At 30.3% G+C, this 26,383-nt stretch overlaps 3 protein-coding genes and 1 long non-coding RNA gene across 5 annotated transcripts in view; 3 read left to right on the forward strand and 1 right to left on the reverse strand.

Annotated features, from left to right (window-relative positions):
* LOC130677821 (uncharacterized) overlaps positions 1-14,109 on the reverse strand; it is a 108,262-nt gene extending 94,153 nt beyond the window's left edge. For both annotated transcript variants that reach the window (XR_008991711.1, XR_008991710.1), the window contains exon 1: positions 13,805-14,109. This is a non-coding gene — a long non-coding RNA (uncharacterized LOC130677821). The remainder of the gene's footprint in view (positions 1-13,804) is intronic.
* LOC130677816 (uncharacterized) lies at positions 2,957-7,024 on the forward strand. The gene is made up of 7 exons (XM_057484688.1): positions 2,957-3,565; positions 3,622-3,766; positions 3,850-3,987; positions 4,057-4,295; positions 5,636-5,859; positions 5,922-6,377; positions 6,445-7,024. Exons 1-7 carry the CDS (start codon positions 3,020-3,022, stop codon positions 6,797-6,799), a joined length of 2,103 nt encoding a protein of 700 aa, XP_057340671.1. The 5' UTR covers positions 2,957-3,019; the 3' UTR covers positions 6,800-7,024.
* On the forward strand, positions 8,526-12,579 carry LOC130677817 (uncharacterized). Its single transcript, XM_057484689.1, has 7 exons — positions 8,526-9,131; positions 9,188-9,332; positions 9,416-9,553; positions 9,626-9,858; positions 11,181-11,404; positions 11,467-11,922; positions 11,984-12,579. The coding sequence occupies exons 1-7, from the start codon at positions 8,586-8,588 to the stop codon at positions 12,336-12,338; spliced, it is 2,097 nt and encodes a 698-aa protein (XP_057340672.1). The 5' UTR covers positions 8,526-8,585; the 3' UTR covers positions 12,339-12,579.
* LOC130677815 (uncharacterized) lies at positions 12,934-16,655 on the forward strand. The gene is made up of 7 exons (XM_057484687.1): positions 12,934-13,564; positions 13,628-13,772; positions 14,728-14,865; positions 14,929-15,152; positions 15,215-15,441; positions 15,500-15,997; positions 16,191-16,655. The coding sequence occupies exons 1-7, from the start codon at positions 13,016-13,018 to the stop codon at positions 16,540-16,542; spliced, it is 2,133 nt and encodes a 710-aa protein (XP_057340670.1). The 5' UTR covers positions 12,934-13,015; the 3' UTR covers positions 16,543-16,655.
* Positions 16,656-26,383: the final 9,728 nt, after the last annotated feature.

The raw sequence follows: 26,383 nt of genomic DNA on the forward strand, positions 1-26,383 counted from the left end.
TTTATCAACATAAATTATAATAATCCGACGAAACAATACCCCATTACTATTTAATGGGACAGTTCTATAATTTTGATCGTAATTTCGTTTTATTTTCAATGTAAAAATTTTGAAAAATATAAAAGTTTTTTATTTGTTCATCCTATAATTACTGTTAAAAAAATTGATGAGTGTGAATGTAGTAGGCATCAGACAAATTCAAAATTATTAATAAATGGAGTAAATAATTAACAAAATAAAATTTTTTAAAAATGCGCATTTAAAAAATTTTAAAATTAATAAGCGCATTTTTTATAAATATTATTTTTTGAATTATTTACTTTATTTATTTATAATTTTAAATCCGTCTGATGTCTGCTGCATTCACGCTGATAAAATTTGAATTAATTTTTCGACGGATTTCAGTAAACAGATCTTTAGCTGCACATGTAGACCCTTTTCAATAATTATTAGTACCGTCACCTAGTGTCTATAATAAACTGCAACAAAAAGATGTCAACTCGATCATTTTTAAAAGTTAACATTTATATTCCCTTGTGAAATTCATTCAAAAAAGCTTCGAAAAGTGTTTGCTATCCTACATTTGAAAATCCTAAACAAAAATGAACTATTTTTGAACAGAAAACAACCGAAAAAAGAACAAAAATGGACTATAAATTTTTTTCACCGTTTTTCGACTCTTATGTGAACTTTTTTACGCTGCATTTTCGAAGAACTCTATTTTATAATTTTTTATCATTCAAAAAAAGATACTTTTTATATTTTTTTTCTTAGCATTATTTGGCTTCGTCATTAAAATTTTTTTTCCGAAAGTTTTCGTGGATAAAAAGCCGATTTTTATACTTGGACATTATTTCAAATTTATCAGAGCTGCTTACAGTGATAGTGGAAATAATGTTTGTATGTAGAAATATATAACGATAACTGTTTTTAAAAATAATAATAACTAACTAAAGTTGTTAAGTTGAAGGATAGCTATGACTTGTTGATAATACTATCGACATTTTTTTTAGCGTCTGACATTGGAAGTAAATAAATAATTGAATACTTTGTAGAGTTAATTTATTAAAATCTCTTAGTAGATGTTAATTAATAGTGCGAGATAAAGACGTGTTTTTAGTTGATGAATTTAATATTTACATTTACAAAAAGTATAAGTACATGGAGAAGAAGAAGCTGAAAATGAAGCTAAAGAAGTATAATTATTATTAGAATAAGAGGAACTGTTAAAGTAATAAATAGAAGCAAAAGCTGTAACAGTAGCTAACTTCCTGCAAGAGTTCTGGAGAGATTCGGCGCTAATTACCGGGCATTAATAAATATTAGTTTCAACGAAACTTGAAAGCAAGATGGATCCTCCTGGGGCCGTAGGCTAGAACGAATTATCACGTTATACACTCAGAATATACAGCGTTAATGTAGAATACTCTCTTTCTTACTCTAATCTTTGCCACCACAAAAACCCATCATTTTTCCTCTTTCATGCTCTTATTTTTTCTGCTCTTTTATTTTTATCGTCGGTTGCGTGACTCAAAGCAAACTTTTTGTAAGGCACGATCTCGACTGTTGCAAATAAAAAAATGTTGAAAAGAAAATAGAGAAAAGTTAAGAATCCTTAGTAACTTTTTGACGATATAATCTCTGCCTCAGATTTTATGAGTTTTTGTTTTGTTTAATCATAAATACTCGACAGATTATTAAGAAATTCGACATAGAAATAAAACAAGTTTTTTTGTAAAGTCGAAAATCAAAATTATTGTAACTTTTTTCTAATTTATTTTATTTATTTTCACTGAAATTACACATTGGGTATCAAATTAAAGCTTAATATTAGGGGTGTGCGAATCGGGATCGAATCGAATCAAATCAAGTATAATTTGCTCGAATTTTGAATCGAATAATTTGAATTCCCGAATTGTTCGAAAAGTTTCAAATTATTCGAATATTTTCGAATTGTTCGTCACTTTTCGAATTATTCTTCAGTTTTAGAATTATCCGAAATTTTTTAAATCGAGTATTCTGATCAGCTCTCAAGTATTCAATTTTTTATTTCATGGAGAGATTAGTTTTTAAAGTAATCAAAATTAATTTTTTCGTAGATTCGTGTCTAAGCTCTATTTACCTCTGACAAAAATTTTAATTATTCAAAAAAATATTACAATTTTAAGTCGTTCACGGTAAGAAATGCATGGCGTTCAACACCATGCTGGTATGGTCTCAAGACAGATACTATTGTATTGCTCACACGTATGCGTAGCAGGCACGGCGAAACAGCATGGCCCTGAGACCCATACTACAATGCCAAGGGCACAATGCTACTAGTTTTTCCCGCCATAATTTTTGGCGTGTCAATCAATGTATACTATCGTTTTACCGCCAAAACTATATAGATGTTGCTAGACTAGGTTTATCTGCCAGAAGCAATGCGGATACGGCAGTGCAGTATGGGCCCGACGGCCATACTGACATTGTGGCGTCCGCGACAACTATCGCCAATGTTACTATTCCCGCAATGGTTGAATCATCTATGCATATAATTTTATAACCTATAAAAATCTTCGATACCATACAGTATGGCGTTCACGCCCATACTGGCATAGTGATATCCACAAAATATTTCTTACCGTGTTCAAAAGAAATCTTTGGAATTATTCGAAAATTTACGATAAATTCAAAAGTTTAAATTATTCGATTGGAAGTTTGAACCGAATACTTCGATTAGATCGAATAGATTTTGATAAAATTTATTAAAAAACTACGGGTCAATATTGTTTATATTTTTTTACTAAAATTCTCTTTGTATTATTCTAGAAAAAAAATTTGATTATGCTCACAAACGACAGAAATTATCGTCTCGTAATCGTAGTAATTATTTTTAATAAGTGATAAGCATTAAAAAAAAACCATACCCATACATTGTAATTAAAATAACGATAACCAAGCATGTATATAATCTAACACTGTTGTGTTAATCTAAAAGTACAACAAGTAACTTTGTTAGCAATAGTTGAAATCGGCAATGAATCCACTAGTGCATATATATTTAATACTTTTTATATCAAATCGAGCTGTTCCCCTGAATATTCCAGTAATTTCAGATATTCAAGACATCGTAAGCGTCGCTCATGATCTATCTGATTTGTCATCAGGACGGGTGCCGTTTTTCGGTGGTCTAATTGGGACATCAGTTGACCCTACGATGGCCAAAATACAAGGACTTTCTACACAAATATCGGAATTAACTGAAATGTTTAACATAAGAATGGACAAGCTCATGTCTGCTGTGTTAACCAACGTACCGCGCTCGGTTCAATTAAACAATCTCATGAGCATATTAATTAATGACATAACCAGAATCGATGAAATGTTTGACGACTATGAAGTATACGTCCACAAACGCGGAGAATTCAATCGCGCCACTATTGATAATTTTATTAAAATAACAACGTCACATGATTATGGTGATGTGCAATATTTACTTAAAAAAATTTATCACATTTTCGTACCAGGACAACTAAATCAATTCAATGAGAACATTCTTGATCTCTTGGTGGCTACTTTGAACGTAAGCTTGAATTTATTTATTTTTAAATACTTTTATTTAATTTTATACTGCATTAGGATATGAAACCTGAAGAACTGTGTGGAAAAACAAAGTCACAGCAACAAAGGCTCTATGATGTTTACGAAACAGTAGTTCTTACCGAAATCAAAGGATTTATTATGACGGTTTATTCTTATGGCTTATTATCGATATACAATAATTGTAAATAATTTTATTACGCGCCTCAAATGCGAAATATAAAAAACTGTTATTGCCTATACAGTTAAATTTATCGTTTGTTTTAGCAACTTTTACTAATGAATTGGACAAAGCAGTCTCAGAACTGATATTAAGATGCAACAATTATTTATTAGTTACCATAGAAGCCTTAGAAAAACTTCCAAGGCAAATATTTCTTTGTGATCCAAAAAAACACGTTTTAAGTAATAATCTGTTGTTATATTCTTGATTTTTCAATAAAACGTATGCATTTACCTAATTTTATTTCGTAGATGAAACATATTTTCAGTTAGAGCGTGCAATACGAATGATAGTCATTCACGAAAGTATGGTGTCAGAGTCAATATCTTGTTCCGACACTTGCGGTGACGTTGATACAACTACCATTTATCGCAATTATAGATATTCCACTCGTAGTAATAACCCAGATAAAAAATGGTCCCCGCATGTTCCATGTAAAGGACGTATGCACAACTGCCAAGATATTGGTAGAGCTAAGTTCTGCGAATTGGTGAGATTTTTCTAAATAAAATATATATATGTAATTACACGGGTCGAAAAATAAGATCTGATTCAAAATAAATGATAAATTCAGATAATTTTTATTTTATTTAGGTTTTTAAATCATATTCATTTTAGGTGAGAATTTAATCGGTTTTTGACGGTACTATTATCTATCCAAGCCAATATTATACTTATTTTCGTATTATATTTAGTCTGTGTTCATCTGTTTTTAGAACAAAAACAAACTTTTTTTTTACTATCATTTTTAGTCTATTTTTAATCGCCTTTAGATAAAAAACAGGACTTTTTCCAAATATAAATAATAATAGGGGAGACCGGAGCATGAAGGCCCCCTTAAGCTGGTTTTTTCTTCTTGTGGCTTTTGACCATCAAATTCGTTTATATTCCATCTATTTCGGAAGAATCAATCGAAATTTTGCAAAAAATCGAAAAAAAAAAAATTCTTTTTATTTTCCGTCATGTTTTTATCACATTTTAGGTCAATGTGTAGGGCAAAATGGACCACTCAAAAAAAAATTGTCACGAAAAAATTAACTTGACGGAAAATAAAAAAAAAATAATCTTTTCGTTACAATTTTTTTTTTTTCGAGTGGTTCATTTTCCCCCACATATCACATATTGACTTCAAATATAATAAAACCATTATAGAGGAGATAATTTGACGGAAATAAAAAAAAAATTGTTTTACCTAATTTTTGAGGAGGGCCTTCGTACCCCATGGGGCCATAGCACCCCGTTCTCCCCTAATAATCTAGGTTTATAAATTTATTTTAATTTTCTTGATATTTGAAAAATGCTAATACGCTTTCATAAAAAGATGTCCCAAGAATTTTAATGGTTTCTAATGCCAAAATATTTTTCGATTTTATCCAGTAAATAGGAAAATTTAATTGACATTTTAAAAGTAATTTTATTACTTTTATTCAATAATATTAATATTCAGTCAGGACATCTAAAAAATAAAGTTGTCAAACTATCAATAACTGTCGACATTTTTAAACAAAGGACACTAAATAAACGGTAAACAAAACATAATAAATTCTGGAACTTTGAATATTTTTTATAAACATTGGCCATAAATAAATATATTATGAGTCCATGATTTAATCTAGTTTTGTCTGCTCGTAACGCAATTGTTTTGTAAAACAACAGATCAAAAACAGCTTAAAATTTTTATAAAAAATGAATAAAAGATCAACTAGTTCAAATACAGACTAATTAGTCCAAATGAACTCCAGTTATAGACTAAAATCAGATGAAATTTTTCGACTCGGGTATAACGTTCGTAATGATGACAATGATAACTAAATAAAACTAATGTAACAGCCAGAGTTCTTTAGGAGCCGTTACTTTTGGATTGATTCTGATGTAGGTTTTTTTGGGCCCAGAGAAAGTTGTTGGTTGGGGACAGAAGTTCAGCTCGAAATAACTACTCCCTCATTCTGGAAATGTTCTACATGTCTCTGTCAATGCTCTGAATTAGATGCTGACTCGACAGCAACACGAGCTATCAGTTTAAGGCCGCAGTTGTCTAACATCAAAGACAATATGTATGTTGTTCATTTTATAAAATCAAAGAAGCACTTATTTAATCTATAACTTATACTTGCAGGGTAGTGACGGGTGTGAGATTTGAACTTAAAGACAATTTGGTTCATGTACAAATCGAACAAGGCAAGTTGAAGAAAATCGGTCAGATAGACACCGATACTGTTAGTTGGGTGGAACTTGAAGATTTTGTTTATTTGGATGATGTCTCTGGTGGTGGGTTTGCTAAAATTGATGATGGTAAAAAAATAACAATGAAAGAACACGAAGATTTTTCATTCGTACGTTATGGGCAAAGAGATTTTAATCTAGATGATATTTATGCGCGGGAAGAAGGTTATACTGTCACCGGAGTACGATTCAATCGCGATCCTAATAACGAAAGAGCGATACAATTAGAAGTACACATCACACCAGCTAATTTTTCGGAGGGTTTGCTTATCCCAACGGAGGATAATCCGAGTAAATGGTTGACACCTGAAGATATGCCTGGGCGTGACTTTGAACCCTTGATCCCACGGTATTAATTTATAATCATAATCACACTATAATATATTACTTTTAGTTATCTTTTCGAATTTTTACAGGACAGAGGTTGATTTGACTGACAGAAATGACCCTACGCAAATTAAAGATAATATTCCAGACACACAAGATAATTCAGGGATATGGTTTACAGTGACTAACAAATGGCAAGAAATTGGAGAAAATACGATCCCATTCTTTGACAAACAGCTAGTTTCGCCCCATCCAAAAGTTGCATTGGATGGTATAGGAGTTTTCCATCGTGGCACCAAAGAATCTGGTGGATTTCTTAGTTTTAAAGTATTTGCCTTCGATCTTCCAAAATATTTGAATCCGACAATGACCCCGGAAAATATTGAGCTATTCGAAAATAGTTATGACGATGAAATAATAAATCATCCCCTGGAACCCGAGTAATTGTTGAAAACTTAATTATTCTCTTAAAGTAAATTAGCGAATTTTACTAGCAAATAGTAAATATTTACTAATTTTCGCTAATTTAGTTATAGAGAGTATTAAAAGTATTGTTGTATCTTATTACACATTTAAAGCAAAAGTTTCTGCAATATTTGATCATTAATTTTTCAACATTTTTGTTCTTATGTAATTCCAAATATTTGAAATAAAAAAAAAAATAAATTCATCAATTCAAATATAAATTTTGTTTTATTATTTATTTTTTTTTTTCAAATGGTTGAACATTTTGCTATTTATTTTTTTTTATTTTATTGGGTAATTATTTTTCTTTTGTAGGTCGCAATTAACTAGTGACAGTTATCACAATGTTAAAAATTGCTTTCCGATAAACAGTCGTCGTAGATAATAACTTTTCAGATAGCGAAAATTACAGTAGAAACTAAATATTGAAATATTTTTAACTGAGACTAGCGAAGCTATACCACAGTTGAAGGTTCAATTCCACTCCATTTAAATATAGTGGAAACCTAAACATGCAAACCTCTCAATAAGATAATTTATAGATAAATTGAGAAAAATATAGATAGCCTGAACTGGGAATCGAACCCAGATACCTCGGTATCGCGCCGAGTGCTCTACCAGTTGAGCACATTCTTTAAAAATATGTTGAGAGTAAATTTTATAACTTACATCAATTTAGAAAGACATTATTACATCAATTTTATTCACTTGAAAAAAAAAAATAAAAAATTTACTTTTTTTCGGGGTATCCCATTTTGCCCGCAGAAAATAAAATTTTTTTTCTGATGGCAGTCTAAAATTCGTTATATTTATTTCAAATAGAATCAAAATGAAGCCAATTTACGATATTTATGTCCCTAAAAACTAAATTTTTCGTTAAGTATCCCGTTTTGCCCCCCCCCCCCCCTTCCCCTATACATCTACATTTACCTTAAAATATATAGTGTATTGATATATTTCCTTTTATATTCAGAAAATATAAAATTTATATATGAAATGAAATATATGGTAGCATATAATTTACATTGTATATGGCACCATATATTTTCTTTGTTATATTTAAGCATATATTTTATCCGGTGTATGTGTATGTACGTGGGTATATATATTCGCATCAAATTAACTAATTTTGAAAATTTTAACTTTAATTTAAAGAGTTTATTAAAATTTAGATCTAATTTAATTGGAGTTGGTCATACGAATAAGAAAGTTTTCTTTTCCATACACAATATGAGTATATGTTTTTATATATGATCAGAATATATTTTTCGTACATGATAGAAATATATATTTTTATGTATGATAAAAATATAGTTTTCGTATGTGACAAGAATATATATTTTCATATTTGATAAAAATGTATTTTTTGTATATGATTGACATTTACATTTTATATATGCTAAACATAGACGGACTCGCGTATGATGAATATTATACTTTTTAATATAAAAAAAAAAGTATCATATATTTTTACATATATTTTGACCATATATATTATTTTCATACGGGGAGGTATGTCCTAATTAGAAAAGTGTCCCAATTTTTTTTACAGCGTATGTATATTATTCTAAAAAAAAAATTTTAAAAACGACGTACATTCGTCGCGTAATCATAGCAATTATCATTAACTAGTGATAAGGATAAAAAATAAGCATACCTTCACTGTTATTAAAATAACGATAACCAAACCTATATATAATCTAACACTGTTGTGTTAATCTAAAAGTACAACAAGTAACTTTGTTAGCAATAGTTGTAATCAGCAATGAATTTACTAGTGCATATATATTTGATACTTTTTATATCAAATCGAGCTGTTCCCCTGAACTTTCCAGTAATTTCAGATATTCAAGATATCATAAGCATCGCTCATGATCTATCTGATTTGTCATCAGGGCAGGTGCCGTTTCTCGGTGGTCTAATTGACTCATCAGTTGACCCTACGACTGCCCAAATACAAATACTTTCTTTACAAATATCGAAATTAACTGAATTGTTTAACGTAAAAATGGATAAGCTTATGACTGCTGTGTTAACCAACTTACCGCGTTCGATTCAATTAAATAATATCATGAGCAGATTAATCAATTACATAACCAGAATCGACGAATTGTTTGACGACTATGGAACATACGTTCACAAACGAGGAGAATTCAATCGCGTCACTATTGATAATTTTATTAAAATAACAACGTCACATGATTATGGTGATGTGCGACATACACTTAAACAAATGTATCACCTTTTCGTACCGGGACAACTAAATCAATTCAATGAGAACATTCTTGATCTCTTGATGCCTGTTTTGAAGGTAAGCTTGAATTTATTTATTTCTAAATACTTTTATTTAATTTTATACTGCATTAGGATATGAAACCTGAAGAACTGTGTGGAAAAACAAAGTCACAGCAACAAAGGCTCTATGATGTTTACGAAACAGTAGTTCTTACCGAACTCAAAGGATTTATTATGACGGTTTATTCTTATGGCTTATTAACGATATACACTAATTGTAAATAATTTTATTACACGCCTCAAATGCGAAATATAAAAAACTGTTATTGCCTTTACAGTTAAATTTATCGTTTGTTTTAGCAACTTTTAATAATGAATTGGATAAAGCAGTCTCAGAACTGGTATTAAGATGCAACAATTATTTATTAGTTACCGCACAAGCCATAGAAAAACTTCCAAGGCAAATATTATTTTGTGATCCAAAAAGACACGTTTTAGGTAATAACATATTTTTCCATTGTTTATTTTTGATAAACCGTATGAATTTATTCACTTATTTATATTCGGTAGGTGAAACATATTTTGAATTAGAGCGTGCAATACGACTAATGATTATTCACGAAAGTATGGTGTCAGAGAAAATTACTTGTCCCCAAACTTGTGGAGATATTGATACAACTAGGACTTATCGTGAATATAAATTTGGCGATAGGAGAAATTTAATAACTTGGGCCCCGAATCGTCCATGCAAAGGACGTATGCACTCCTGCCAAGATATTGGTAGAGCTAAATTCTGCGAATTGGTGAGATTTTTCCAAATAAATATGTAATTACACTGTTAGAAATTTTGTGGAATTCAACACGATTCGTGTGTTGCAAATGGTCTACTCAAATTTTGTAAAATTCAAGACATTGCGTTCATGTTGATTTTTCACACAAATTCCATGTTAAATAATTGAACACATAAAATCTTTTATTTTGACATAAAATTTGTGTAAATTTAACAGACTTTTCGAGTTAACATTAACTTATAAATATAAGCACATAACCTAAACAACTCAAGTATACTGATCTAACCTTAGTATAGTTTAATTAACGAGAGATCAGGTTTCGGGAATCTCCGTTTCATTTTAAAACAGTTGAGTCCTATTTGTTAACTTATGGGATCATGGATCTCGGTCGTACTTTCGATTAGATCACTCCTCATAATCACTCAAAAATTTCACAGTAAACGTATTTTTATGTGTAAATAAGTTGTTTGACTGAGATTTTTACCGCTGAAGCCGTATAAGCCGCCATTTTGATAGTAGAATCAATGCGAAACTAACGAGTGTGCACACTATTATTGATGAATTAATTGGTTGGTTAATTAATTAATAGATAAAAGCATGAATTCAAGTGTAATGATGCCGTTAATTCACCAACTAATAGTGTTTAACGAAATCAATTGATTAGACGCTGAACAATATTAGGTTTCATCCCGGATGTGATGGTGGAATCGTCAGTGAGGCACCTCCATTACACCCTGCCTCATATCTAACACTGAAGTCACCACAAAATTATAATTGGGTTGGATCTACATGTCACCGTCAATCGTACGGCTTCAATAAAATTAATACATTTAGTATTTAGTTTTCATTAAATTATTGATAGATGATAAAATAACCAATAGACGATCGTAACGAACGCCATCTGTGTGCATGTATTTCAACTAATTATTATCTAAACGGTCTCGCCAGTAAATTTCATGTATTGTCTTGATTTATATGGGTTGTGAGCCAAAATTTGTAGCTTTTATCGACTAATCGGTGGGATGACCTAATCGAAAGTCAAACCCAGATCTCAATCTCTTGCTAATCGAACTATACAACTTATGTCAATTTAGCAAACAATTAGTTCGATTTTCTGAGATTTTTCTAAAAAACGGAGTTATGAATGATCCTCTCGTAAAATAAGAATAAAAAAATTTTTGAACCTATTATTGATCATAAAAATATGAAAGTTATTTATGACTATGCTCAAAAATTTCACCAAATAATTTTTTTCACATAAATACACAAAATTTAAAACTGTCTATAACGTTCGTAATGATGACAATGATAACTAAATTAAATTAATTTAACAGCCAGAGTTCTTTAGGAGCCGTTACGCTTGGATTGATTCTGGGGTAGGTTTTTTTGGGCCCAGAGACGATTGTTGGTTAGGAACAGAAGTTGTACTCGAAAAGACCACCCCCACACTCTGGGTGTGTTCTACTTGTCTTTGTCAATGCTCAGAAATAAATGCTGACTCGACAGCAGTACGAGCCATCAGTTTAAGGCCGCAGTTGTCTAACATCAAAGACAATATGTACGTTGTCTATTTTATAAAATCAAAGAAGCACTTATTTAATCTATAATTTATACTTGTAGGGTAGTGACGGGTTTGAGATTTGAACTTAAAGACAATTTCGTTCATGTGCAAATCGAACAAGGCAAGTTGAAAAAACTCGGTCAGATAGACAAAGATTCTGTTAGTTGGGTGGAACTTGAAGATTTTGTTTATTTGGATGATGTCTCTGGTGGTGGGTTTGCTAAAATTGATGATGGTAAAGAAATAAGAATGGAAGAACATAAAGATTTTTCATTCGTACGTTACGGGCAAAGAGATTTTAATCTAGATGATATTTATGCGCGGGAAAAAGGTTATACTGTCACCGGAGTACGATTCAACCGCGATCCTAAAAACGAAAAAGCGATACAATTAGAAGTACACATCACACCAGCTAATTTTTCGGAGGGTTTGCTTGTCCCAACGGAGGATAATCCGAGTAAATGGTTGACACCTGAAGATATGCCTGGGCGTGACTATCCTCCTTTTACCCCACGGTATTAATTTATAATCACATCATAATATATGACTATTAGTTATCTTTTGAAATTTTTACAGAACGGAGTTTGATTTGACTAATAGAGAAGACGCTTCGAAATTTAAAGATAATTTTCCAGATATACAAGATAATTCACGAGTATGGTTTACAGTGTCTAACAAATGGCAAGAAATTGGAGAAAGTACGATCCCATTCTTTGACAGGCAGCTAGTTTCGGCACATCCGAAAGTTGCATTGGATGGTATAGGAGTTTATCATCGTGGCAACAAAAATTCGGGTGGATTTCTAAGTTTTAAAATATTCACTTTTGATCTTCCGAAATATTTGAACCCGACAATGACCCCGGAAAATGTTAAGCTATTTAAAAATAGTTTTGAAAATGCAATATTAAATCATCCTGTAGAACTTGAGTAATTGTTAAAAACTTTATTATTCTCTTGAAGTAAATTAGCGAAATTCACTTGCAAATAGTATGTATTTACTAATTTTCGCTAATTTAGTTTTAGAGAGTATTAAAAGTATTGTTGTGTCTTATTACACATTTAAAGCAAAAGTTTCTGCAATATTTGATCATTAATTTTTCAAGATTTTTGTTCTTATGTAATTACAAATATTTGAAATAAAAAAAAAATAAATTCAGCAATTCCAATATAAATTTTGTTTTATTATTTATTTTTTTTTTTTAATGGTTAAACATTTTGCTATTTATTTCTTTTTATTTTATTGGGTAATTATTGTTCTTTTGTAGGTCGCAATTAACTAGTGACAGTTATCACAATGTTAGTTATTCCTTTTCGATAAATAATCGTCGTAGAACATAACTTTTCAGATAGCGAAAATTACAGTAATTTTTTAGTATTTTTTATTTTATTGGGTAAATATTGTTCTTTTGTAGGTCGCAATTAACTAGTGACAGTTATCACAATGTTAGTTATTGCTTTCCGATAAATAATTGTCATAGAAATTAATCTTTCAGATAGCGAAAATTACAGTAGAAATTAAATATTTAAGTATTTTTAAATGAGACAAGCGAAGCTATACCACAGGTGAAGGCGTATGCTTTGAGTGCAAGCAAATTAAACACTAATAAAATGTTTAAAATAATTTCACTATTATTTCTGTTTCTTGGAACTGAAAAAATAACTGCAATAGATCTTCCAATAGTATCAGATATCCAGGATATAATAAGTCTTGGCCACGATTTATCGGATTTAGCATCTGGAAATGTACCTCTGATAACATCTCTCTTCGGAGGAAATACTGTGGACCCTACGATCGCGAAATTGGACGGACTATCAACTCAAATCGAGGAGCTAACAAAGTTATTCAACGTCAAAATGGATGCCGCGCTGTCACAAATATTGAACAACGTGCCACGTGACACCGATTTTAGGACACGTATGGGCCAGCTGCACAAATACATAACCCGTATCAACGGTCAATTTGATGACTATCGGCGCCTACTGAAATCAGCGAGTAAATACAATCAATACAGTATAAACCAATTTATACAAGCCACAACTTCTTCACAAGATGGCGACCTGCCAGAAATATTAAATCAAATCCATCGACTATTCATAACACAGCAATCTGGTGATATCCAAGGAGGTCTTTTGGACCTTGCAGTCCCTATTTTCAAAGTAATTATTCTTAAAATAAATTAATTAATCATTTTATTTATTTTATTATAAGTTTTATTTCAGGATATGAAACCAGGATCTTTATGTGGCATTACTAAATCACGGCAGCAACGTGTTTATGATATTTATCGAACGGTTATGTTTACAGAACTAAAAGGATTTATCATGAGTTCTTATTCTTATGGTCTATTATCTATTTATCATAATTGTAAGTTACAGTACAATCTGGTTATGAGTTACCTTGTAATAAGCAACTTCTTTCACATCTTTTTTAATACGCGGTAGTTCTTTTTACTTGAGTCACCTCGAATTCGGATGTACACTCCCTTTATAAGGAACGGACACAAAACTACATTTTTACTTCAATACCTATACTATGTTGCCGAATAGTAAAAATTTCGAACATAACAAAATAGATTTTGATTAAAGTATGTATTGATTTATAAATTTTCATCCAATTGAGATCAATAAATTAAAAAAAAAAAAAAACACGTAAAGAAATGAAAAACGTCAGTTGCTTATAAAAGGAGCGCATTATGGAACACAACACATGTATACGTCGACTTGAGTTGCCGTTGAGTTAAAAGATAGCAGTGGGGGAGAGCCATTTCCAAGAAATAATTCAACGTTAATTGCACTGTTATCAGTACGTTGGTTTTCTAGAAACTGCTGCTTCTATTGCGCAGTTCTTGGTATTTTTTAATTATAATTTAATCCAGTAGAAAAAATAATACTATAACCATCGTACTGGTATCTGCGTTGGTCCTTCGAGCCACTGCGTTTCGTCTATGAGCCTCAAATTGAGCGTAAAACTAACTAATAATATTAACCCTTTCCCGGCTCGAAGTATCGGTGAGTCTAGGTGTGAGTCATGTAGGGATAGAGCCAATTAAAGTCCGTTGTAAGGCTGTATGAGTGATTATTTAGTGGTGGTAGTGTAGACAAGTGCCCACTTCTACAATTTTTCAGCCCCCTCTCTAGAAAACAGACTATAGCTCTCTCATTTTAAGAATAAGACGTACGATTCAAATTAAGAGTAGGGATTCAAAGTCGACCGGGAAAGGGTTAAATTATTTTTTTATAACTAAGATAAATATGTTCCTATAGATAAATTTTGATGAAATATCACTCAATTAATTAATAATAAAAATAATTTAATTTAGCATCTTTTGAAGAAGAAGCAAAAAGATCGGAAGAGAGACTTATAAAATCCGCATATGATTATATGTCAGCTACTAAAGAGGCATTGAAAGTAATACCTAGAGAAATAATTGTTTGTGATCCACCAAAACACATTTTAGGTAAGTTATTATTTAAATTATTAATTTAAAAAAATTAAATGAGCATTTCATGTGTTCCAATAGGCGAAACATTCACGGAACTGATCCGCACAGTCCAAATGACGATGCTTCATGAATATATGTTAAGTTCTGATGGAAGCTGTGGTGGTTCATGCAGTGACTTTAATACAAATAAAATTTATCGCAAGTACGAGGATTTTAAAAAAAAAACTTGGTACCCAGAGAATCCATGCCAGGGAAGAATAGACGAGTGCCGGGACCTGAACTACGTTGAGTTTTGTGAAGTGGTAATTAAGTATTCAATAAATATATATATTCTCAAAAATTAACTCCATTGAAAATACTGCAGCCCGGTAAATTCAAAGAACGTCTGGTTTATGTAGACAATTATGATGACCGTACTTATGGCGACCAAAAACTCTGTACGTTCGGTAAAGAGAGCGCACTTTGGAAGTTAATGATTGGTGTGTATAGGTGTCACCCCTGCTTGTGCCAATGCATAGAAGACAAAGCCGAGTCAACGGCTCATCGCGCAATCAGTTTCCTATCACAAAGGACGGATGTGGACAAAAATATGTGAGTTCAAAATTTGTATTCAAACAAAATAGTCTATTAATTTTATTTGAATGACTAGGGTACTGACTGGTATACGATTTATCAAAAAAAATCACGTGCTTCATTTGCAAATTGAGCAGGGAAAGTTAATTGAAGATGGTCGTATTGAAAACGGTACCATTGAATGGGTACCGCTCGACGAATTAAAGTATGATGCAGAAGCTGAGGGTGGAGCTTTTGTAAAAGTTGTTGGTGGTAAAGAAATACCAATGAAGAAAACAGTTGACTACGCGTTTATACATCATGAGCTTCGTCACTTTCTTCTGGATAATGTCGTCGCACCACGGCCAGATTTTGTCGTTACAGGCGCCCGTTTAAGACTAGGGGTGTATTCTGCCCAAGATTTTCATCTGGAAGTCCGTTTTTCAAAGTTCAATTTTACAACTGGCTCCTTAATTTCGTTTGGCAGGAATGATTCGATTAACGGGAATCTTGACTTCAATAATAATAAGATACCTTCGAGATGGTATACTACGGATCTCGATAGGCATTATGGCTCAAGACATTCACTGTTTCGGTATAACAACGTTAAATAGTACATTTTCCTAACTTGATGTCATGGGAAGATAACGAGGGAATTTCAGTAGATGTTCGCAGCTCAAGCCTTTGGCTTGTGATGCCAACGCATGAGTTTTAGAAGTTATCTTGCCGTAGCTCATACATTTTCTAAATTATTACTTTATAATTGAAATGGTTTATTTATTTCATAGAAAAGTTGTGGACGTCAAAGACAAATTGGATCCCTCAAAGAGTTATAACAATGTACTTGACTCAGAAGGCAATTCGCGAATAATGCTAACCCATTCGAGTGTTACTGCCGATGTCGGACAAAGTACGATCCCGTACTTTGATATTCAGCCGGTGGCCCCAGAGCCTAGAGTCGCATTGGACGGGATCGGGCTTTACCACCGTAGCAACGGTGAATCTGGAGGATTTTTGAGTCTTAAACTTTTTACTCACGACATTTCAACATATTTGAATCCCGTTATAAAGTCTGGTGAGTTAAGTACAGAAGAAATCAAGGATATCAAAGAAGAGTCTGAGTTTTCGGAACTAGCATAAATTTTTCTACATAAATTAACAATTAAAGTTATTTTAAATCAAAATTAACTGCAATCTTGCATTGAATGTTAACTCTTCTGTCATTAAACTCCTGAATAAAAAATGTTGATACATTTTTTTGATTGTTAATTATTACTATCATATTAAAATGATATTCAAGCAGCTCTCAAGATATTTAAATTTTTTTACAAATATACTGACAGTACAAAAAAAAAAATTTACAAGATAAAGACAGAAATTCTTGACTTTATTCATATCTAGTTATAAATTAGAAGTGGACAATTTACAAGTTTTGCAGTTTAAAGATGATGTAGAGACTACACATAATCCGTGAGTTAAGTAAAGTTGGCCATCATTATTCGATGGTTCTTCAAGCAGTAGAGAGACAACAAGAAGACGTCTATATAACAACTTATAGAGATGCTGGTTTTTAGAGGATGCTTAAAGTAGTTTGAATTATTGAACGAGAGCAAAAAATTTAATAACAAAAATAGAGGATCAATAAGTTTTTTTTTGTTTTCATTGCAACTGGCCAAGTTTTCAGATAAAATTATTTAACTATTTTTAGACCATAGAATTTCCTTATTAATTTCTGTACGTTTTGTTATTATGTATTTAAATTTATCATAAATTTACTATCGAGTTTTTGCAAAAAATTATATTATTGTTTAATAGATATTTCTTAAATTTTATGCGGCTCAAATATTAAATTACGTCATAAAATACCGGGGAATAGATAAATAATTTTCATAAAATGGTAATTATATTTGAAGTGATTCAATGAATTATTTCTATTTTCAAATCGAAGAAATCTATTTTGTTTTAGAAAGATTCATACTTCAAGTACACAGTAAAAAAATTACGGAAGCAAACGCTGAGTAAATCCGGAGTGAATGCAGAGCGGACGAATGTTTATTTATTTAATTCCCCCGGAGTGAAATTCACTTCTATTTGGAGTTTATTTTAATATTAAAACTCCGAATATGGTATCGAAGATTGCTATACGTTGTAAAATTGTATGCATGGATGATTCGAACATTGCAGAAATAGTAACATTGGCGATAGTGGACGCCGCAATGTCGGTATGGCCGTCAGGCCCATACTGCATAGCCGTATCCACATTGCTTCTGGCAGATAAATCTAGTCTAACGACATCTATATAGTTTTGGCGGTAATACGATAGTATACATTGATTGACACGCCAGAAATTATGGCGGAAAAAACTAGTAACATTGTGCCCTCGGCATTGTAGTATGGATCTCAAGGTCATGCTGTTTCGCCGTGCCTGCTATGCATACGTGTGAGCAATACAATAGCTCCAGTACTATACAGTATAGTAAATAACGCCATACTTCTGGGACTCGTTACAATAATGTCTTGGAATATTTCACATACTATTTTAATATCTGTATTGAGACCATACCAGCATGGTGTTGAACGCCATGCATTTCTTACCGTGTACAGTGTAGGCGCATGTACGACTATACAGACTTATCAATATCTTGAGAGTAAATTAATTGATTTAAATACATAATGTTTTAATTACAGCAGTTCATTAAGTGCAAAAGATGATACTTTTTATATTTAATTCATTTACTGGTTTTTGTTATTAAAAATTTCAAATTCTTTTTTTTAATTAACTTGCAAATTACCGATCAGACATTAAAAAGTTCATTAAGACTCTAGATTGCTTTGGAATTTAATTTTGAATCAGCCTTAATTGTAATAGTTATTGAATATATGTTCAAATAAATATGAATTATTAATTACGTGAAGTATCAAATATTCTATCGATTAAAATACTCAGTAAATAAAACATAAAATTATTATTTTATTTCGAAACTAGTTCAATCATTGAAACTTTTAAAGATTGTTTCATAAAGATAAATTTACTTATAAGGTATTAAGTATTTTTAAATTTAAAAAAAGAAAAGTTGTTTGGATCTTTAGAAGTATAAAAATATTTAAAAACTAGGGCAATCTAAAGATAGCAATTTTTTCTCATTATTATAAGATTACAATATACTGAGAAAGTTGCGTCTTCAGAATATCAAAGACTCTTATCGATAAAGAAAATAAGGAGATAATATAATGTACTTATACTTAAGTATATTTGATGTACAGTATAAAGAAAAAACTTCAAGGAAACTCAGTAGTAAAAAGCATCCGTATATTTAGTAATTCTCAATACCAAAAAAAAAAAAAAACATCAAATTCAATAAATTTTAAAGCAAGTCCTCGTTCCTTGAGTAAAAAGTTTGAATTTCATAATGCAGCCATAATTGAGAATAAGAAATGATATAATTAAAGGAAAGATTAACGGGAATGGGCAGTGATTGGAATTGGAATTGAATCGAAATTCGATAAAAAAGGGAATAGATATGGAATGTTAAGACAAAAAGAGTTGAGTATAAGTTTAAGTTAAGGAATAAGAGTAAAGGCAGTAAGATAAAGAGTGAATCAGCTATAAGGGTGACCAACCGGTAAAGTTATTCAACGGCCAATTAGCCAAACGGGATGTCAATTATGCGAATTGCACATTTCTCTCTTATCTCACTATCCCTTAGCTTTAATTATCTTTCACTTGATTAATGGCATAATTTGACGCTCAATGATACCACATTTATATTCACCGACAAATGTTTCCGAAGAGCATTTAATCTCATTTGGATTAACTTTTATTATAAAACCTCACTGTTGAAATTCTTATTAGTGTTTTTTATCATTATTTAAATTACCTCTCGTTATTAAATTTATTATTTAATTACATTATCTATGTAATTATTTCATAATTTTATGCAATTAAAATTTATTTAATATTTTATTTTAATCACATAAATTATCATTTATTTTACGTTTATTAATTTAGTGATTGAAATATTTATTTATTTATTTATTTATGAATAAAATAAAATGAATTTAATTTAAAATGATGAATTTATAATGTTTTTTTTTATGATAAATTAAGTGGAGATAAGTATAGTGAAGAGAAACAAGTGCAATTGTAAAAGTTATCGAACCTGTGCACGTCTGTCGAATAAATATGAAATTGTAACTGGGCCAATGGACGTACCGAGAAGAAAGAGAGGATGTACAAAAGTAAAAAGTAAGATTGTAGGGCACTTTGGGTACAAGAATACGGTTAAGTAAGTTGTACTAGTAGAAATAATAATAAAAAAATAGTAAGATGGTTATGGAAACTGGTAAAATATTTTTGTGATAAGACCAACTCGCGACTTTATGAACTTGCAATATAAATGGCTCTGCGTTGCGGGTTTATTAATGGGCTACGTGACTGGCATTGTAATAAAAAAAAATGTGTAATAAAGTTAAATAGAATAGAACTGTGAAAAAATGCTTGAAATAAATTGAAAGAGTTCGAGAAAGAGATGGATATTAGAAGCAATAATTTGACTTTTTATACCAGCGATATTTACTTTTATATAGATATATATAAATCTACTTCCCCTAGCTATGGTATTCTTTTACCTTACCCTAACCCATACTTTCCTTCGCCGCGTCCCTGCGCTAAACTCTCATATCTAACCGTGAAGTAGGGACGAAAAATCTCAAATATTTCGGCTCATATAATCGATTACTCTATTAGTAACTTCTCGTTCATCATTCATTGGCGGGACTTTATATTAAACACCCAAGTAATCAATAGAAAGAAATACTTTTAATATGAATAGTACGGTACCCTTTGATCAGAAATGTTTAATATATTTGCACATAAAATTTGAGTGTGTGATATTACATATAGATCAACACATATGCTTGAAATCGTACTGTGCCCTTTTTTCACAGATTTTGAGTGGGTATTATTTTGGAAATAGGTTAACATTTATGCTTAAAATGGTATGGTACCCGTTTATCGAACACCGTTAATTATTTTTAACTTCCTGCTAAGAAAATTGTAAATTTTCAAAAATTCGGGAAGTTATTGGTTTCGGTCCGATTTACAAAAATCGAATTTTCATCCGATGTCGACGTTTTGAGGTCCTAGGAAGTTATTCTAACTAATTTCACGATGATGTCCGAGTGTATGGATGTATGTATGTATGTATGTACGTATGTACGTATGTAAATACCTGTATCTTTTGAACGGGTGAACCGATTTTGAACTTTAAGGTGTCATTCGACGCGGCTTGTCAATATCTTGAAGCTGTAAGAAAATTGAGCTTGATCGGTAGGGCACTTTCAGAAATATTCCAAAAATAAAATTTTTTCAAAAGTGTTTTTTTTTTATAACTTTTAATGTGCTCGATGGATTGATTCCAAAATGGACTGGGCTCTAGATCTTTATAAGCCGCGTCGAATGCCACCTCAACCATCAAAATCGGTTCATTCGTTCAAGAGAAATCGTTGTCGAAAGAATTAAAAAAAAATTATTTTTTATTTTTTTTGAAATATCTCAAAAATGACTCAATAAATCAAATTCCAAATTCAATCAGCTTTAGAACTTGATAAAACGCGTCGATTGCCACCTCAACCGTCTCAATCGGTTTATTCGTTTGAGAGATATCGTTGGAGAAAAAATAGTAAAAAACTATTTTTTTCGAAAAGAACGGCACACAAAACGATTTTCAAGCTCGAAAACAGGGGGAAGTTTTAGGGCTGGCCTGCAGGGTCAACCGATAGACAGATTTTTTTACTTAAAATATATTTTTCTGAATAAGATTTACCGACAGGATATTTTGTCACGAATATTTTGTATCTTGAATATTTAGTCCGGGGATATTTCGTCTATCGGATAATTTGTATTCGGATATTTTATCGCGGATATTTTGTCGGGGATATTTTATCCGCGAACTACAAGTCGTGCTACCGACCAACTTGCCTCACTCTAAGCTACGAATCGAAACTAAAAATTGATGATTTTACAAGAGTAAGTGTAGCAGACATCAGACAAATTTAAAGTTACTAATAAATAGAGTAAATAATTAATAAAATTGAATTTAAAAAAAATGTGCATTTGAAAAATTTAAAAATTAATAAGTGCATTTTTTATAAATATTATTTTTTTAGTTATTTACTCTATTTAATTATAATTTTAAATTTATCTGATGTCTGCTACATTCACACTCATCTTATTTTGCTCCGAATTCCCTGATATTTATTTTTTTCCTCTACTGGTTTAAAAATTTCTACTGATCCAATGACATCAAATCTTACCTACAATTTATATTAAAAAATAAATGAGCTTGATTTTTTTTCGATAAATTTATATAGATATTTTTTTTTTTTTTTTTTTTTTTTTTTTTTTTTTATTTTAAATATAAAAAATCGTTTTCAATAATAGTGGACATTGTCCTAAATACCCGTCATGTACATAGAATCACAAAAATTATTTATTGTTATCATATAACAGATTGTAATTTAAATATATAATAAAAAAAAAAAAAAAAAAAATTTTAAATATCGTTAATCAATTAATCTGTTACAGATAAAAATAAAATTAAAATTTTCAGGTAAAATATCAAAGCATGAGACTCACTAAAATGAAACTAAAAAACCATTTATTTGATGCTAAAATGGTAAATAATTAATCCATAAATTATTAGTGAATTTTTCAATTAAAAAAATGAAAAAGTTAAATACTGTTCAGATGAGAGAGAATAAAATAAATGACTATGCAAATACTTTAAAAAGTAATGTCAATTAAAAAATCAAGTTTACTTTAATATTACGCATCCCTGTCGTGTACAAATGCAAAACCAACAACTGTGACAGAATTCAACTGAAAATTATAAAGTCAAACGAAGCTTGAATATTATTCCGCATGACCCAGTCGCCGAGTGTGTGAGTTTTGTACGTGTGGACCTGCTATGAGCTTCTATGTGAATTTAATGACTACAATTACACGTATATATTTATGTACCCATCGTCCTACAATGGTACCGATGTGTGTACATGCCTATGAATATGTGAATAAATAAGTGTACATATATATAGATATATACAAATGGATGTGTCTCACGTTTAGTCGTCGAAGTGAGTATTCACACAACCACTACCTGCCCGTAGAAGTTGGTTGACACGGACTAATAAAGACTACCCGGGTTATCTGGACCCAGATGTTGGTACTGTAATCTTCATCATGTTTCACTTATTACTATTTTTTAACTACAATTAAAAAATCCTGCACTGCTTGTTAGTAATGAAGACAGCTGAATTTTTAATTAAACGATTCAATAAAAATTTCATGATATAAGTCATATATTGTCATATGACCTTTAAATTTGTTCCCATTATTTGCTTCGGTAGAAATTAAAATTCGAATAAATTTTCAGTTCTATTATAGAGTCAAAAATCGCTGACTATACCCGGGCTAGATATAACAATTGAATTTCAAACCCTGTTTAGAAAATCTCATAGAATCCATTAGATTCTCATAAATTCCCATAGAAATTTTATAAGAATGAATGATTTCTATGAGAAGTGCTGCAGTTAAGTATAGGGCCTTATACATACAGCTATAAGAATCTATCGGATTTTTTAAGCAGGGAATTAATTGAGAAGTTGAACGTGTAAAAATTTTGAAAAAGACATTTCGGATCTACTGTAGCTCACAAGGTATTTTATTTCGGTTCCATGACAACTGATCCCAGACAAGTTATCACACGATAATTGATCCCACAGACTAGATCCAATTGACAACTGGTCCAACTGACAACTGATCTTCATCTTCATCATTTTCAACTGAATATCGATGGGATCAAATATCGGTGGGATCAATTTGTAGGGATCACTTGTCGTGGTATAAAACTGTTGGGATCATTTTCCGGCACAGATTTTATTCCTAATATGTAATTAATTAAGTCAATTTTTTTTCAATTCTTAATATCTTTGAAAAGCTCAAAAATATTATTATTTGATAAAACGTCTATTAAATTCTCAGTTAAATATTTTTAATAAATACAAAATGGAATTTTATCAATAAATCATAATCATGCAAAAAAATTTTTTAATTCAGTTTAATTAAATTTGCGAAATATTTTTCTCGGTATTTAATTAACTATTATTGGTGCATTCATTACACAAAAAATAAAATGATTTAAATTTTAATTGAATATATATTTTTATTACAAACAATGATATGGAGTTGTAACAATATATCCATGAAATTTATATTTTATTTATTAGTATTTTTATTTAATTAACTATAAAAAATATTTCATTGGTACGTGATAATTAAAACGAATTTTAAAAGTATATTTGAACGCATTTCAGTATCGATATTTCATATTTGTTTTATAAATAAAGGGAAAAAAAATACCAATAAAAGTTGCGTTCAGTGAAATTGATAAAATTATACCTTTTGGTAAACGGAATGTAAATTTAACCGGAAATAAAATTTCCCTGATAATAACGAATTTTAAAACTGGTGAACTCATTGATATATAAAATGAATTTATGACGGAAATAAAGCAGATGAAAGTATTCCTGTAATTGGTAACTATATTTTGACTAGTTCTAGTTTAACTTGTCTTCAATTTACTGTAATGTTTCTAATGAAATTTTTTTTGTTCCAGAAAAAATTAACTGGTTTTTGATAAGACTCCTATGAACAAGAATGAGGAAATATTTCTATCTACTAGTTTGGTTGGCGCCACAATTTCAAACGTCAATTGGCATGTCAAGACAGTTGATGATTCTGAAGTTAACGAACAATTACCAGTTTTCTGATTTTTTTTTTTTTTCAACAAGTCAATTACAAAAATCAAATCAAAAAAATGCACATGTAGAAAATTAAAAATACTATAGTGCATTTTTTTTTGTATAATTTGTTGCTTTTAAAAAAAATCCAGAAATTATAAGACGTCTTCTAATTTCAGTATCATGACAATGATCTTGAAGTTAGCATGAGTGTGAATGTAGGAGACATCAGACAAATTTAAAATTATAAAGAAATAAAGTAAATATTCAAAATAATATTATTTATAAAAAATGTACTTATTAATTTTTTAATTTTTCAAATGCGTATTTTTTAAAAATATTATTTTATTAATTATTTACTCCATTTATTGAAAATTTTAAATTTGCCTGATGTCTGCTACATTCACACTCATGAAGTTAGCAGACAATTAAAAATTTTCGGATTTTTTTTAACATGAGTGTGAATGTAGCAGACATGTGACAAATTTAAAACTATAAATAAATAGAGTAAATAATTTTAAAAATGCACTTATTAATTTCAAATTTTTTAAATGTGCATTGTTTTTAAATTTTATTTTATTAATTATTTACTCCATTTATTAATAATTTTAAATTTGTCTGATGTCTAGTACATTCACACTCATATCATGACAGTTGACTTGTCTCATATCATCTGACTACTTGGAAAAAAATAATTTCCAATATGTATTATTATTTTATTTTTTATTTCAAGTCTAGAACTCTAGTGATACGATTTAATAAAATAAAAATTATACTGAAATGAGCCGACGTCTAATAATTTTTGAATTTTTTTAAAAACGATAAATTAAAAAAGAAAAACATTTCAAAAAATTGCACCAATAGTTTATTTAATTTTCTACATGTGCATATTTTTAGTTTTTTTTTTTTTTAAATTAAATTGTTGAGAAAAAATTTGAATTTTGTTAATTGTCTGTTAACTTCAGGATCATCAAAAAAAGGATATTTTCTTTTTTTGATTTTTGTTCAATCAACCGAAAATGCACGAATATCAAAATTTTTTTTAAAATCTTTTAAAAAAAACTAATCGTAAATAATAACCAATAATTTAAAATAACCCTGGCGATTTTAGCGTCACGGTGACCTTACAGTAAAAACACCGTTAAAACACCGTGGAACGACTGTGAAAACGTGGTTATAATGCAGTGAAATCACGGTATTTTTTGTGCAGTCACGCCACTGTATTCCGACCGCGTTTCTATTGCACTTAAAGAGTGTTTCCACGGTGTTTCGATCGTAAGGTCACAGTAATCTCACAGTGGTTTTACGGTGAAACCACCGTAAAACTACGGTGCGCTCCACAGTGGTTTTCAGCGATATCCACGGTGAGTTTACAATGGCTTTCCGATGGCTTGACAGTTTTTTAACCGTGAATTCACCGTATTTGCACAGTGAGTTCATCGTTCCATGGTGTGTCCATAAATTTTATAGCGAAAAAAAAAAAAAAAAATTAACGCCGACTCAGAGGATCGATCCCAGCGCCTTCGCATTCAAAGTCTGATCTGCTATCCACTGGGCCAAATCACACACTTGAGTATCGGGATTGATTGTATTTATATAAGCACAAATGAACTTTAGAAAATTAAAGATATCTAATAAGTGATTGATTTTCTGATTTGTATTACATTCAATTATATAATTGTTTATAGGGTAACGAGACCAATACCGGTATAGCCACTAGTAGTGGGGCAATATATACTTTTTTTGGTAAATTATGTAAATGAGAAGTTAAAATTTTTCAAACTTAACCATAGAATATTTTAAATTTGAAATCTAAATTTTTTATAACTAAATTCATTATTCAAACATCGAAATGTCCTTAACTATCTCACTAATGATCTTATTAGCTTATTTTCAAAAATTTTAAAAAAGTTTGCGTACTTTACAACATTTATGAATGCTGTAAATTGAAAAATTTCATAGACTTTATAAGATTTATAAATCATTGTAAAATCATTTTTTTCGAATAATGTTACATTACTTAGTCGTATCTAAAGTATATTACAAAATATAATGATTCACAAACCTGCGCGGCATATTTACTCAGAAATCGCTATTAAATAGAATTTGCTAGAACTCAATTATATAAAATTTTGCATTATTGAATAAAAACAAAATTCACCTTGGGACTAGAAAAATTTTT

This window comes from Microplitis mediator, chromosome 11 (assembly GCF_029852145.1).
Source record: "Microplitis mediator isolate UGA2020A chromosome 11, iyMicMedi2.1, whole genome shotgun sequence".
NCBI lineage: Eukaryota > Metazoa > Arthropoda > Insecta > Hymenoptera > Braconidae > Microplitis > Microplitis mediator.